Source organism: Rousettus aegyptiacus, unplaced genomic scaffold (genome assembly GCF_014176215.1).
Source record: "Rousettus aegyptiacus isolate mRouAeg1 unplaced genomic scaffold, mRouAeg1.p scaffold_m13_p_12, whole genome shotgun sequence".
Classification (NCBI taxonomy): Eukaryota; Metazoa; Chordata; class Mammalia; order Chiroptera; family Pteropodidae; genus Rousettus; species Rousettus aegyptiacus.
In genome coordinates, this window is record NW_023416287.1 from 30599147 (window position 1) to 30614723 (window position 15577).

At 34.9% G+C, this 15577-nt stretch overlaps 1 protein-coding gene across 2 annotated transcripts in view; it reads left to right on the forward strand.

The window, feature by feature from the left end:
- Positions 1-4896, forward strand: part of SPTLC3 (serine palmitoyltransferase long chain base subunit 3) — a 138336-nt gene extending 133440 nt beyond the window's left edge. For both annotated transcript variants that reach the window (XM_016138117.2, XM_036229668.1), the window contains 2 exons: positions 1266-1395; positions 3761-4896. In XM_016138117.2, coding sequence (XP_015993603.1) covers positions 1266-1395; positions 3761-3874 — 244 coding nt within the window. In that variant the 3' untranslated portion in view covers positions 3875-4896. The remainder of the gene's footprint in view (positions 1-1265; positions 1396-3760) is intronic.
- The last annotated feature ends 10681 nt before the right edge of the window (positions 4897-15577 follow it).

A 15577-nucleotide genomic window follows, 5' to 3' on the forward strand; every position in this document is an offset into this window, starting at 1 on the left:
ACTCAATCAAGCCAGGGGGCCGTAAAGGCTGTGCGTTCGGAAGGTCTTGGCGATCTCCATTACTTCATTCGATAACCTGCATTTTGCATGATGCAACCAAAAGGCAGACAGCTAAAGGGTGGGAGGAATGAATAAACAAGCAGGCTTGCTCTCCACGTCTGGTTCAAGAATTCTTCCTGAGTTATGACTGGAAGTTTTTTGTGGTGCTGTCAGCTTCTGGCCTAAAATAAGACAACAGCAACCTCTTAATGCTAAGAACAGATCTGAGACATTTACCTCACTTACGGGCAGAGACACTCAGTAATTGAAGTTTCCTGCAGAGAGCAACAGATCACAAGGAAGAAAAGTTCACTTAGGGGCACATCTTTTCGTCTGACATTGGCTCTTGGCACAAGAAATTTATAGACTTTAAGAGCTTGATATTCTAGAATTGTTACTGAGATTAGCTCTGAAACAAAAAGTGACTAGAAGCTGTTAAGAAATATGAATCATAGTTTACAAAGATTTACCCTGTATTAAAGAACTTTGTAGTTATATGACTATATCCCACAGGCTGCATTTACCTGCTAGCCTCCATGTATCTGCACATTTCTTTCCTTTCTCCCTCCTGCCCCATTCCTCTTTCAAACAGTCAATGGATTTATTATCCCTGAACATACCTGGGTGTGTTCATTCACATAAAAAAATGAGGAGACACTTGCTATTTTCGAGCTCTAGTTTGATGGAAAAATAAAATATTTGGCTCTGGAGTGAGAATATGGCTTGGGGTTGACTCTTACAAACTCTCTGATCCCGGTTCTCAAATTATAGTTACTAAATATAGGCTTCTTAAAATTTCCACACTATATTATTGGTATTAAGTTTTAAAGACATATAGATTTGAATTTGATATATAATCTTTATTTATGTAATGCATTGCACTAGCTATTTGGTTTTTATTTGTAGGAACCCCACAGACAAAAGATTTAATATCAATGCAAACTTGTTAAGCCAGGGTCATGTACATTACATTTTCTGCTTAAATGTCAAAGACTCAGTACCTGAGATTGTTTAATGAATGTGTCAAGCCCCATAATATTAGCACTCAGTTATAGGTGCCATCAGGTGACTGACTGCCTCTTTTCCTTGTCCACTGTATTTGACAGAAATTTAATAACTTTAATCATTTTCTACGTATTGTTATATAAAAAAAGTCAAGTAGCCATATTCCTTTCTTTGCAGCATAATTTTGTCATCTCTCAGTTAACCTCCATTTTTGTCTTAAGGGCTTTTGCAAGGCATCTGTTAAACAGAAAAATTGGAGTAGTTGTCGTTGGATTTCCAGCTACTCCCCTCGCAGAAGGTCGGGCACGATTCTGTCTTTCAGCAGCACATACACGGGAGATGTTAGACACAGTGAGTATAGCACAGGCCAATGGAATCTCCAATTCTGGTACCTTGGATTCTGAACACATCTTTTTATTGAGATGGCTTGGGTTTCCCTGGGTTTCTCTCGGGAGGTTTACAAAAACAACACTAATAAAACTCACTGCTAGAATGGCTATCATCAATAAATCAAAGAACAGCAAGTGTCGGCAAGGATGTGGTGAAAAGGGAACCCTCATACATTGTTGATGGGATTGTATATTGGTACGGCTGCTATGGAAAAACAGTATGGAGGTTTCTCAAAAAATTAAAAACGGGTATACCTTTTGACCCAGCAATTGCACTTCTGGGTATTTATCCCAAAAAAATCAAAACAATAATTTGTAAAGATCTATGCACTCCAATATTCACGATAGCATAATTTACAATAGCCAAGATATGGAAGCAACCTGCATGTCCATCAACAGATGATTGGATAAAGAAAGTATGGTTCATATATATATAATGGAATATTACTCAGCCATAAAAAAATGAACTCCTACCATTTGCAACGACACGGATAGACCTAGAGGTTATTATGCTGAGTGAAATAAGTCAGACAGAGAAAGATAAATACCATATGATTTCACTTATATGTGGAATCTAAGGGGAAAAAAAAGAACAAACTAATCAAAAACAGACTCACAAATATAGTGGACAGTTTGATGACAGACAGAAGGGAGGGAGGTTAAGGAGGTGGGAGAATGGGGTGAAGGATTAAAGTACAAATTAGTAGTTGATAGTTGGGCATGAGGATGGAGAGCACAGCACAGGGAATGCAGATAGTATTAATATGATGGCTAAGTGGAGGGCCAGGAGAGGCAGGGAGCAATTGGAGGAATCACTTATGAATAATAAAGATGTCGAACCAAAATAAATAATTAATTAATTTTAAAAACCCCACTGCTAAAAAAACAAAAGTATGCAACACTGCCCAACAATGTACAAAAAAAAAAATCAGTTTAGTCAAACTTTGAATCAAGTCAGTGTTTTGATTTCATAGAAAATACCGAGTAGCCAAATATTGTTGTTTACTAGCTCTTACATACAAAGCTAATTTAATACACTATTTCAGCATCAACTGCCTGCATACTGACATTTTTTATAGCCACTTTTTAAAGTCATAAAAAAATATGACCCGAATAAGCAATATGTTGGCAAAACCAAAAACAAAGACAAATCTATCCTATCAGCCATTTACATAAGGTGTAAATGACTTTAAAACCACATTTCATTGTCCTTTGATTTAAATCTTTATGTGAATGAATATTATCAGAGAATTAAGCCATCTCAATCAGTTCAAGGTTGATAGAAATTTCTCATAATGTCAGTACAATTTATCCAACACTATTCAGTGTCTCCTGTATGAAAACCCTGGGGTAAGAGTCTAAGAGGAGATATTAATAAATAAGCAACTAATGATAATACCAAGCAGAATAAATTTATCTTGGAAAAGAAATGTAGACAACTGAAGGAACATGAAGGTGAGAATGAATATTACATATGAAATTATATAATTTCATCAATTATATATGAATGAGTTATTATATATAAAAGTGGGAATGACTCTGAAAGGTCATTCCCCATTAGTCATTCACTCTAATGTTAACAACTCTCACTTCACCTTTTTCAAAGCTTTAGACTTTAATATTGTCTTCTTCATTTGACAGTTCAGAAAAATAGGCTCAAAAGAGGTCAAAAAATTATGCCTAATACCATAAGATTAGTGATATACTAGTAAAAATTATACTTTGTACATTCTTGATCTTAGTTGTTTCATTTATAAAATTGGGCATACAGTTACCTGCCTGCATTAAGAGAATTGAAATAGATGAGTTCTTGGTCCCTCGTGGTTTTAAAATCTATTATTCTATAGAACATAGAGATGGGTATTTAAAACTGGGGGAGGGGAGAAGGGTGAGGCAGGGGTGGGGCAGCAGGCATGAGAGAGAGAGGAGGATGCCAATCCTCTCCCACAATGTTTTATGTTACTCTTGGCCAGGTTGATTTGCTGTGTCATGAAGACATAACCCAAATGTAATCCACAATCTTATCTATTTCTTCCTCAAGGCTATCTATAAGTCATTAAATATTAAAATAGAGCTAAAGGGTAAGCATGGGTCAGATGCTTTTATTCCTCTCCTTACACCCCCAAAATAAGTTAAACATTTAGATTAGCATCTAACATCTTTCTTAGTGCTGGTTTATAAGCCACACCTTTATAATCTGGATCTTTCTCTTTTTCTTTAAAATCAATGAATCTGGCAAAAGAAGACTGTGGCTCTCTGTAAAGCACATGAGAGCAGAGACACTTAACAAATTCAAAGATAACTGATGGAAGGCAATCTCTTTACAGGTTTTGGAAGCCTTGGATGAAATGGGCGATCTCCTGCAACTGAAATATTCCCGGCACAGGAAGTCAGCGCGCCCTGAACTCTATGATGAAACAAGTTTTGAACTTGAAGATTAAATTTCCTAATCCTAAATGAAACCTAAAGATTTTGCCAGAAAGATCTCTTTTCTTGCCTCGAAAGGAATATAAATGGATTTCTCCCCCTTTCTAAGGATAATTCCGGTTTCCGAATCAGTTTAATTGAACTAAGGGAGACTTTGTTGTTTTTAACATCTCCAACTCAGAACTGCAGAGACAAAAATATGATTTCAGATATTAAGTTTTCCTCTCCCAAGTATCCTGCTACAAATACACATGCATAAACACACACTTCTTAGAATATTTTTAATAGCAAAGTGCCTGTGTTTTAGTTGCTACCATGCAGCCTCTTTGGTTTCAAGATTTCCAACCAAATGAGAGTGTTTTGATTTTTAATTCAGAGTTTTGATTTTTATTTCATCCGCAGACATGGGTAAGAGTGGTAGGCAGTAGCCGACCTTCTTGTTGCATGCATGAAAACACCGGCTAGTACCCGGAATCATGAGAAGGTCCAGGCAGGAGTATAAAGACATGTTGCTTCTACTATATGCCACGTTTGGACTTTTTCCAAGGACAAGTGTCACAAGCCATAGTTAGTGTTTCAAGGGAGAGAGCAGAATTGGCCAGCAGCAACTAGAGACGTCTTTGAAAGAAACTTTCTTTTTCCTCTTGCTGGTCTCATGCAGTTTTACAGCAGAGCTTTTGAGGTTTGGAAAATTCAAGACTTTCATTTCATAAAGAAGGGGACAGAAAGCAAGCACAAGCCAATTTTTGGCCTAGACTAAAACCATAAAGTTATAACAACTTGAATATTTTCAGTACCCTATGGAATGAATGTTCAGCATGCATAAACTTTATGACTTTAAGAAATGAATTGTCATTTTTCTATTGAATTTTAAGTAAATGGTAATATTCAATTTCCTTGAGTTGACTCCCAAGACTACACCTGAAAAAAATGTATTGATTCAAAAACAACATGGAAAATCAAATTCTACTCAACTTTTTCAAGACTGACACCCCCCACATAGGCCTATTAACATTAAATAGCACTGTCATCTGTACATGCGCTTCATTTTAGTGCGAAGTGGGCTTGCACGCTATTGGCGATTAACTATAATTTACTTCAGTTCTTTCTGTCTGTCTGTCTGTCTGTCTGTCTCTGTATCTCTCTCCTCCTTTCTCTCTCTCTTCCCCCTTTTCTCTCTCCCCCCTTTTCTCTCTCTCTCCCTTCTCTCTCTCTCTCTCTCTCTCTCTCTCTCTCTCTCTCTCTCTCTCTCTCTCTCTCTCTCGATGTGAACACAAACTTCCCTGGAATAGTACCCCCTCGCTAACTGGATCTAGTTGGTATGGAAAAAGCCAGGTGAAAACCTTATCTTTAACAAGCTCGCAGATGGTGCCCAGATTTGGAAACTCTAAAGAGCAGTGGTGACCTTTTAGCAAAGCTTCTGTAACAATTTGAATGAGTTACAGAACATTCCACTCCATCAAATGACACTATAAACAAATCACTTCAAGAGAGGTTTGACTTTGTGTGACACAGATGGACCCAAGCTTTCATGCTGTGCACTGAGATAGAAATGCACCCCTAAGCACCAGTGTTGGATGGAGCAATATGCCTTGATACTTAAGGCTTATTAAAAGATAAAGGTGATCTGCATGGAAAGTTTTGATAGGGAAATTATAACCCCCAGTAAGTATAATAGCTTAAGAGTGGATCATGAATGTTTTTAAATACTATAAAATTCCTCATTTCTAAAATGCAGGTGCCCTGCATTTTGATAAGTAAATTCCAATTATTCTCAATAAACTGGTAGAGAATTAGTTATGCAAAGATAACATATGTTGTGAAAATGTGCAAAGAAAAGGAAGACAAGTGAGTCTTTCTCTTGAAAATGTGCATTTAAATGAAATTGAACCCAATTAATTGTCCAAAATGTGTGAATGTCTTCAGTCCTGTAAAAGAAACAGGAGACAAAGAGGGCAGCGAACATCTGGGACTTTCATAAGGTACAGCAGGCAATAAGATCCCCTTCCATTCTGAATGTCTGTGATCTTCACATCCACGATTTGAATTTTAAGGCTCTAGGGGGGTGTCTTCATGAGCAGGAATGCCTATCATTATTACTTTTATGGAGGATTTTGAGTCTAGCTTACAATAGGAAACTAATTACTTAGCCATCTGGCATGGAAAGCAGAGGAGGTTACTCTCCCTTCACCAAGAACCAAGAGTTCTGAGGCAATTTATTACTTTCTCATGTACCTGACAAAAGACCCATCTCTGTCCAAGAGCCTATGTTGAATATACATTTGTGAGAACAACTGTCCAAGTGGTATGCTTCCTGAGCACATAAGAAGGGACCTAGCTCCCACTGGGCTGATGATACAATAATATATATGTCATATAGAATGAGGTTGATTAAGAAAATGATTGTTTATTCTTTTCTACCCCTTAAAAAATCTTTAATCTCTGACTATTTATTTATTCCAACAATAGCTCTTGAGTAGGGTGAAAATCTTAACAGTTCTTCAAACATGCAATGCTCTTCTGTATTTTTCTTCAGCGGTAACAAATATAAGTGGTTTACTCTGACTTAAAAGCTCTGACGATGAAACTTTAATTCTTAAATATATATATATATTTTTTTGTTTTCAGTAATGATAACAACTGCTTCTTCAACTTATCTGGTGATTTCTTGGCAATTCATCTTGGTCTCAGTAAGAACAACATATTTGAAGTCTGTTTTCTCAGAACACCCTATGCAATTGTGCAATGTTTAGAAATTAAAAAAAAAAGTCTATATTTTAAATGTTTCTAAGCAATTATTGTGGGACATTGTCTTACAGTGTTGTAGTGTGTGTATGCATGTGTGTGTGTTTCACTGAAAAGTTTGAGGTGACTAATTTCATGGTGCCTGTGAAATGTTAGTTTCTTTAATAAATAAATCACAAAAATTGATATTAAAAATAATTGGTGGTTTTGTGTTGATTTAGTTTTGGTTATCCTAAAAAACAACTGAAGCAGAGATTTGTATTTAAGAATTCTATTGAGGAAAATTGGCAAGGATGGCTGGCACTGGCTTGCAATATGTCACAAGAACCAATTGTGCTCATCTCTTCCCAATTCTGTATTCAATGACATCACATTGATAGCCTAAAATTGGCCATATTGGGAATATTTATACATGGAACGTGGCAAACACTACAAATTAAGGATTTGGAGAGCCAGCTGGTAAACACTTAACAGCACACTGTGATACCACACAATGGTATAGTATCTGGGTTGGAGTGGGGGAACAGGATTGGAAAAAGCAGTTGAACTGTGATTTCACCATAACAAAGGACTTAATCAATCCCATGGGGAGCTATACAACTGAGAAGATCCTTTAGAGTTATTCCAAAATTAGGCAAAGGAGACTTTATGTTCTCCCCGCCATCAACTAGTCACAGGATGCAAGCTACCAGGATAGAAGTATGGGGAAGGACGTTACCATGGGCAAAACTATTTAGCTGAGGGCAATTCTTGGGGAGGAGCTCAGCTTTGACTGACAGCAGTCTAACTGCTAAAAAATATATTTCTAATGCATCCTCTTTTAAAAAAAAGTTTTATTAAGGAAAATTTTAAACATACAGTAAAATATAGAATAGTATAATGAACCCACATGCACCTATCACCAGCTTCAAATATTATCAAGTCATGACCAGTCTTGTTATCTAATTTCCCCACCCACTTCATTTGCACTCCCACTGGATTACTTTGAAGCAAGCCCAGAAATCATATGATTTCATCAGTAAATATTTCACTGAACCTCTCTAAAAGGTTGAGATGTCTTAACTTGTTCCTTAATTTGTCTCAACCTCATGAAATGATAAGTCTTTAGGATAAAAAAGGCATTAAAATGAGTGAAACGTTAACCTTTCCTGTCTCTATCTCATACCCTGCATACAAATCTCCTAGATCAAGACTAGGAATTATTTCTAAAGTAAGTATGTAGTATCTTAAAATATAAGAAACTAATTAGTTTTGGACACTTACCGTTCGTCAGACACTATACTAAGAACTCTGACATACTCTATCTTCTGGAGACTCTCAGAAAGATTAATATCAAAATCATCTTAGAAGGCAACAGTGTTGAAGATGTCACGGGGTTAACAGAGCATAAAGAGAACTCCCAGGACTCTGACAGGATATTGTTTTTTTCTGTTAACACCCTCTTCCTTATAAAATCAAATTTTGACAGAAATGATTTCAGATAAACTTTATATATTAACAGGAGTAGTTCAAGCAAGAATAAGAGAACAAGCGAGACCAGTTTACCAGTTAAGAAAAGGTTGATGCTTGTGACAGTTAGGGTTTAAGGGTGAATTTGTCACTCTCATTCTCGTTGCATCCCTTGGTTCAAATGAGAAGCTTAAATCTGATGGTCGCAAGTCAACTACTCTGAAAAGTTATCATAGATACAACTCAATAAAATACCCAACATCAGGAAGTTGGAGTAGAAGCAAAAAGGGATTTTTATTTTAATGTGGCGTAAAACAGTGCTCTCTTTTATTCAGCCCAGATGCTAATTTTTATATCAAAAAATATTGATTGAAGGATTTAGTGATTTTGGCCCTCACCCAAGTTTATTCAGGATCTTTCTTAATTAGGTTTGGGTCGGCTGCAATGCCCATGGTCAGGGTTAGGTCTGGCTCCAATCACCACATCACGCTCCCTACTTCATCACTGTCCAAGGGATATGGCAAGGAAATTGCTGCTTCTTTGTTTCTCCAACCCATAAGTATGTTTTCCTTCCAGATTTGAAACATACATGGAACAAATGTGTAAGGAAGACCAAAAGAAGTGTAATGGCTTCACTAGCCTACAACCTGACTGTGATCCCCAGGATGAATAAGGTTCTCTGTGTGAAAAATGAATGGGTAGCATGTGAAATCATGGAAAAAGATCTTGGCATCTTTTGAATGAAAATTTTCACCAGGCTGATGCATCCAATCAGTCTATGAGTTTTTTAAAAGGGAAAAATAATGTCTTTTGCCAACAATACATGATTTCTCAATAATGTATCTATTTTGTAAATAATTACAGTTAAGTCGATAACTATTTTAATAGTATCCATACCAATTCATATACTTTTTACCGGTCTTTTAAAAAGTCTCTGAACACATAAGGCATCAATAAATCATGTCACATATTATAGACACCTATGACAAAATGAGTTTTCCTTTATATATAAAATAGTGTGTTAATATTTAAAAATGTAATTTAGTTCCTCTAAAACTTTTTCAACTAAATATTTATGAAGAGTTTTTAATCAAAAAATTCTTAGATAAAACTTCAAAATATGTATGTGTAAGATATTCTATTATTTAGACAACTCTAAGAGAAATCAACCAAATGCTAAAGATTTCTTGTATAGATAAGTCTTTAAGTTCTATAGTTAGTCAATGTTATAGGCACATTGTATAGAAAAATTAAAATTTTTTATTAAAGTAGATTTATATCTAATAAGATGAACACTAATTTTTTTGAAAATTACCTTTTTTATGGTGCATTTATTATTTATAATAGCCAAATAGAGAAGAAAGAAAGATGCCAGCTATTCAAATTACTCAACATGGACCTCGATTGTGAATAAGAAGGAAAGATCAGGAATTACTAGATATTTGAGGAAAACCAGCCACACCAAAATGAGTGGGCGATATGAAAAAAGAAAAACTTTCACCAACAGAAACAGACAATCATGGAAGAGAGAACTTTTAAAATATTCTAATTATTATCCTTGTTTGTCAATTTAATTTTATGAAGATATCACATTCACAGAAAAATAATAGGTTGATATGAATTGGAGCCAGAGTTTATAAAATTATTATAATATTTCATATTTAAGTGTTTAATGAAAATAAATAAAAAGCAAAGAATAAAAATTATTAAATCTTTCTCAAAATATAAAGCAAAGGGCAAAAAATTAATAACACTAGAGAAAATTTAAGATATGGCAGAAATATACAGGAGGACCAATATTTATCTAATAAAAAGTTGAGAAAGAAGAAATCAGAAAAATCGAAGCCAGGAAAAAAATCAAAGAAATAATAAAAGAACTATTTTCTGAGTCATAAAAACAAAAAATGGTGAAAATGGTCCAATAAGCGATAAGCTTAATAATAAAAATAACTTTTCTTTTTTAAAAAATTATTATTTATTTTTTAATTATAGTTGACATTCAATAGTATGTTAGTTTCAGGTGGTTAATTATGATTTAGCATAGTGGTTAGATATTTACATAACTTACAAAGTGATCCCCCTGAGAAGTCTAGTACCCACTGGCACCGTACATAGTTATTATTCACTACATTTCTTATGCTGTAATTTAAATCCCTATGACTGTTTTGTAAGTGCCAGTTTGTAATTCTTAATCCCTTCACCTTAAAAATAGATTTTTGCCTAAAAGGATCTTCATGATATTTTGCTACACCAAAGATAAAGAGAACTAAAATGTTTCCAGCTGGGGAAAAAAAAAACGTTTTATTTCTGAATGTTATGAATGTGTCCTCCATCAAATTTATTCCAGTTTTCAACTTCCCTAATCTGTGCCAATGCTGAACATTACATTTTTATAATCTATTTTAATCCGATAGAGAAGAAAACAGAATTTCATTAATATCTAATTCGCACTTACTAGTGAAGCATGTTTTTATGTGAGCACTGGCTGTTGTATTGGTCTTTTGAGCATTTTTTGTTTATATCCCCTGCCATATTTTCTATCATGAATGTCTCATTAGCATTACTGGATGCTAGAAGATAATCAAGCAATGCCTTTGAATTTAGAGGGAAAATCGTTTTTAATCTAAAAATCTTATAAGCAAAAAAATCTACCTAATCAAGGAAGAATGAAATTTGGACTCTTTCTTTTTTTACATGAAAAGTTTAGAAAGTTTATTTCCTCAGTATCCTTTCTTTTAAAATAATTACTTGACCAATACTCCAATAAACACATCTAAACAAAAGGAAGACATGGCATCAGAAAAAGAGCAGAATTAATCCAGGAGTACAATGAAAATAAATCCCAGAATGATAATTTATTAGTTAAAGTGATTAAACTTTCATAACAAAAGGTAATGGGCTGTTTTTTGCTCTACAAAAATCAAAATTAGTGTCTGTGGTTGACAAGCACCCTCCTCCACATGGTATTTCAAGAACCCAGGCTCTTTCATGTCCGGAGCTCCACCAAACTGTAGAACTTTGCCACTTCATCCGTTTTGGAGGCCATAGATTTCAATCTGTAAGAAAGAAAAAGTGAGCATGGACAAGGCCTACCTCTTATTCTTGTCTGATGATTGACTTAATTCTGACTCTTTGGACACATTCTGAGGAGGAAGCAGACCTTGATTCCACAATCCAAAAAAATATCCAGATATTTATAAGCAGAATTGCTGCAGATAATACTCTGATATCTCGTTTCCTAGAGATCTTCCCCCAACATGAACTACATTTACTCCCATTAGATAGAAGAGACCTTGTTAGCTCTATCATACTTCAGTTTTACAGACCAGTCATGACCCCACAGCTGACTGGTCAGCAAGTCAGACCAGTTTCTTATCCTATCTCTCATTCTCATCACCTTATCTCATGTGGAAGCATTTACCTAGTTCCTCAGAAAAGACATGTGCAAGGTAGCTGTCAGATCTGAATGCTGTCATCTAAGACACCTTTGAAAAGGCTAGGCTGGGCCAGACTGGAGGTGGGGACTCCACAGGGGTGAGTGTCCATTCATGTGCAATTCTCAAGCAGTGGGAACTCCATGTTGGACAACAAGAACTTTGGACATTCTAAGTCTAGCCCATATGTTCCTCAGGTTATAAAAAAAAAAAAAAAAAAAAAAAAGGTGATAGGTTTCTCGCCTCTGTGATCTTCATTCTTTCTCCCAAATTGTCACACTTTACATCGAGGACCCTCCTGGGTTTCATTAGTGATAGGGAAACTCAGCCAACTGGAGATTAGTATAGATTTGTTTGAGGTTGGCTCTTTTAAAATTCCACTTTCACAGGGTAATAGCCTGGGGTAAAATGCTGGAAAAAAAAAAGTATGGTACACTTTATGGCTTGTTTATCCATCTGCATCTTCCCTGGTGCACGTTCCTAAAGTCTCTCCCCTCCTGGGTTATGACCTTTCAGGGTTTTGCAGCTTGTTCAAAACCACTCTTCAGTGACTGTTTAGGAACTAGGAGAGGGAGCCACTAAAAATAACAGCATGCACAGCAATTCATTCCTGCCCAATCACCATATAGTAGCTTCCTTCATTTCACCATTCAGTCTTAAACATGAATATATGTGAGTGATATGAAAATATGTGCAAAAGTATATATATATTCGAATATATATATACTTTTGCATATATATATAGATATATATATATATATATATATATATATATATATATATAGAGAGAGAGAGAGAGAGAGAGAGAGAGATTACTCACCTTGCAAAAGAAAGAATTTGAGGCCATGCTTTTAGAAGGCTTTCATTCATCAGAATTCCATAAACATTCATGTTCAGGTTCATGATAAGACAGATGTTCTATTAAAAGGGAAAAGCACCAGAAACAAAAGTCAACCAGTGAGCTTCACACTTTAAAACTTGCTTTTCTTTTTTTCTTTTTATATTTTTGCTTCTGAAAAAAAAATTAAAAGTTTTAATAAAGTAATGCTTAAAATGAGAGACAAGCAAATTGAACAAGATTTAGTTAACCAAAGAGTTAAGAAATTTTTTAAAAGATGTCCTGTTTTCGTTATTGTGCTCTTGAATTATAAGATATTCCAATAAGAACAAACTGCTTTCAATATCCTTTATTATTTATCAAATTTGAATGAATGGGCTACACTAAAAATGTACATGCCTTTTAAATTTGAAATTCCTCCTCTGAGAATTTTCACTAGAGAAATACTTAAGAACTCTAATTGCTGGCAGCATTATAGTCTTAATAACCAGAAACTCTCTCATTGCAAAGTGGAAATAGTAGAGAAAATATAAGATCATTTTAAACACAGAGCTGAACCTGCAACAAAGTTAGAGAAATCCCAGGGATGAAAAAAAAAAAAAAAAGGGAATGTGAAATCTTAACCTGTAAGAGCTGACCTGAAACTCTGGTGGCCTGAAGGGTGTTTTCTGCTCTTAGTAATATAGAGGCTTGGATTTTACACCGATTTGAGAACAAGGATGAGAACTTAGTCCAGTGAGAACAATCTACCCAAAGATGAGGAGAGATGACAATGATGTTTTCTGTCTTGATGCTAGATGAAGATCTACTCTGAAAATTTATAACCATAGAACTAGCCTCATAGGTTTGGCATTCACATTTACACTAGAATTCTTATGTCCAGAAATTAGTATAAACTATTTTCTGAGCTGATAATACACACTCCATGCCTGACAGAAACTATCAGAAAATCTCTCTGAAAGGGCGTATTCTTACACTAGGATTTCCATTGAGGTTCCGCAGAAGATGAGTTCAAAGTCCAAAATTACAAAACTCATGGGGAAATAATCCACTATGAGCGAGAGCAAAGTCAATATTGGAAACAATGACAATAGACGTCCATGGATAAAAATCACAAAAAATCATATTTAAGTAATTAAAGACATTAAAAATGAATAGAGAATCTGAGAAAGGAGGAGGGGACAAATTTGGAAACTAGAACCTTTAGAAATGTCAGAATATGGCCAGTGAAAATAAAATCTTAATGGATTAAACAGCAGCTTAGACATAGTTTAAGAGGATACTAGTGAACTGTAAGAAAATTATTCAGAATGCATCTCAGAGAGATAAAGATAAGAAGAATGTAAGAAAGAGCTTCAGAACAAATTTCGAATATCACAAAGTTTAAGCAACAAAGATCAGTGTATTGTTTGTAAAATTTAAATATTGGAAATAATAAGATGTTTAATTTTAATGTCTTATTTTTAAGATTTTATTTATTTTAAGATTTATTTAAGTTTAATTAACTTAGGTTATCTGATATCATAAAAATGTATCTATTGGTATTCAAAGTATAAATATTTTCCTAAAACTAATTAAATATTTAAAACATGTATGTATATAAATTTGTTTAAAAATCTAGGACTATAACCAATTTTCTTGCAGTAAGATATTTTCTGTGTGTGTGTGTGTGTGTGTGTGTGTGTGTGTGTGTGTGTGTGTAGATACAGTAGCAGCATCAAGGGGGTATTGGGAAGGGCTCCATTAGCTCCTCCATTATGTCCAAGAGCCTTTTCTCAATTAATGATGTGTTCTCAATCTTCTGAAAACTAGCCATCGCCTGCTTTCCCTGCCATTTGGACTACTACTATCTGCTCTAAGTTTCCCAATATAGAAATCCTAGAAAAGCCACTGAAGATCTATTAACTTGTTTGTTTCTTACCATAATATTTGAGTACAGCATCACTAATGTTAAAGATTAAATAGACTAAGAGCAAATAATTTGCCCATTGGAATACAATGGCTTAAATCACCAAGCCATGGACTCTACACAATCTGTCCAGCCTCAGGAGCCACACTCTTCCTACTCTCCTAAATTGTCTCCCTATATCAACATATATTGAGTAACAGATGTGTCCAGCTCTGAACTAGATTCTGAGAAATGAAGGTAAAACCACTTCTGTCCTTACCTGAAACGTGCTCACTCACAATAACAAGTGTTTATTGAATACCAGCTGAATTCACAGAGCTGTTTAATAAAAGGAACCATGACATCCTCTGGCTCATTTTAAGCTCTGCATTCTAGTATTGTCTTGTAACGGATGCTCTGCCTATGTCTTCTCAGCTCTCCCTGGAGGTTAACTGTAGCTCGGTGGACATTTTCCAGCACACTAACAGCTTCACAAGACAAGCACCTACATTCCTTTGCCTAAGTGTTTTCTCTGAACTTGGTAAACTCCAGTTCACACAAAGCAAAAATTCATACTCCAAGAGCACCCCTGCTCAGTGAGCAATGAGAGTTGGCAAATGAGCACTTCAACTTCTTTGCCATATGAGAGCATAATTTGAAGGTGTGTTCTATACAGAGTTCCAGCTGCCCACAATGGTTACCAACTCTTTATTGGTTATCTTTTCTTCCCTTTATTTCTTATCTACACTCTTTCCGTGCTTCTGAAACAATCCCCCAAATAAACTACTGACACAAATCCTTTTTCTTGGGTCTGCTGTTGGGCGAACCCAAGCAAAAAGTCACCTCTTTCCCTTCTACCCACAAACATCTCATCTGAAGACCTATGGTCTTATTGGAGTCACAAGAATTTGCTTAGCCAACTATGGTATTGTTATAACTGTCTCCAAAAAAACCAAACATTAACCTTTCCATAGGACCATCTTGTCAAAGAAACCACCAGGCATATAGAAAATGCCCAGTCTAGATCAGCTGAATCTTAGTTAACCAATAGACATGAGTAAGAAATAAATGCTTATAGTTATAAGCCATTGAGCTGTCACTCCAACAGATGGGAAGATCTATACACTTTAAATAATTGAATGGTAATAACTAAAGTAAGAGAAAAACAAAAGATTGGAAAAGATTTTTTTCCTCAAATATAAAAGATAAAAAAATATATAAAATACCATAAATTTATGTAAAAAATAATATCACAAAAAAATAAATAAAAGACATAAGATAATAATTATATATAAATAAATGCAATAAAAAGTATTGAATTTGGATAGCAATAAAAAGAAATACAAAATAAATCCTTAGTAAG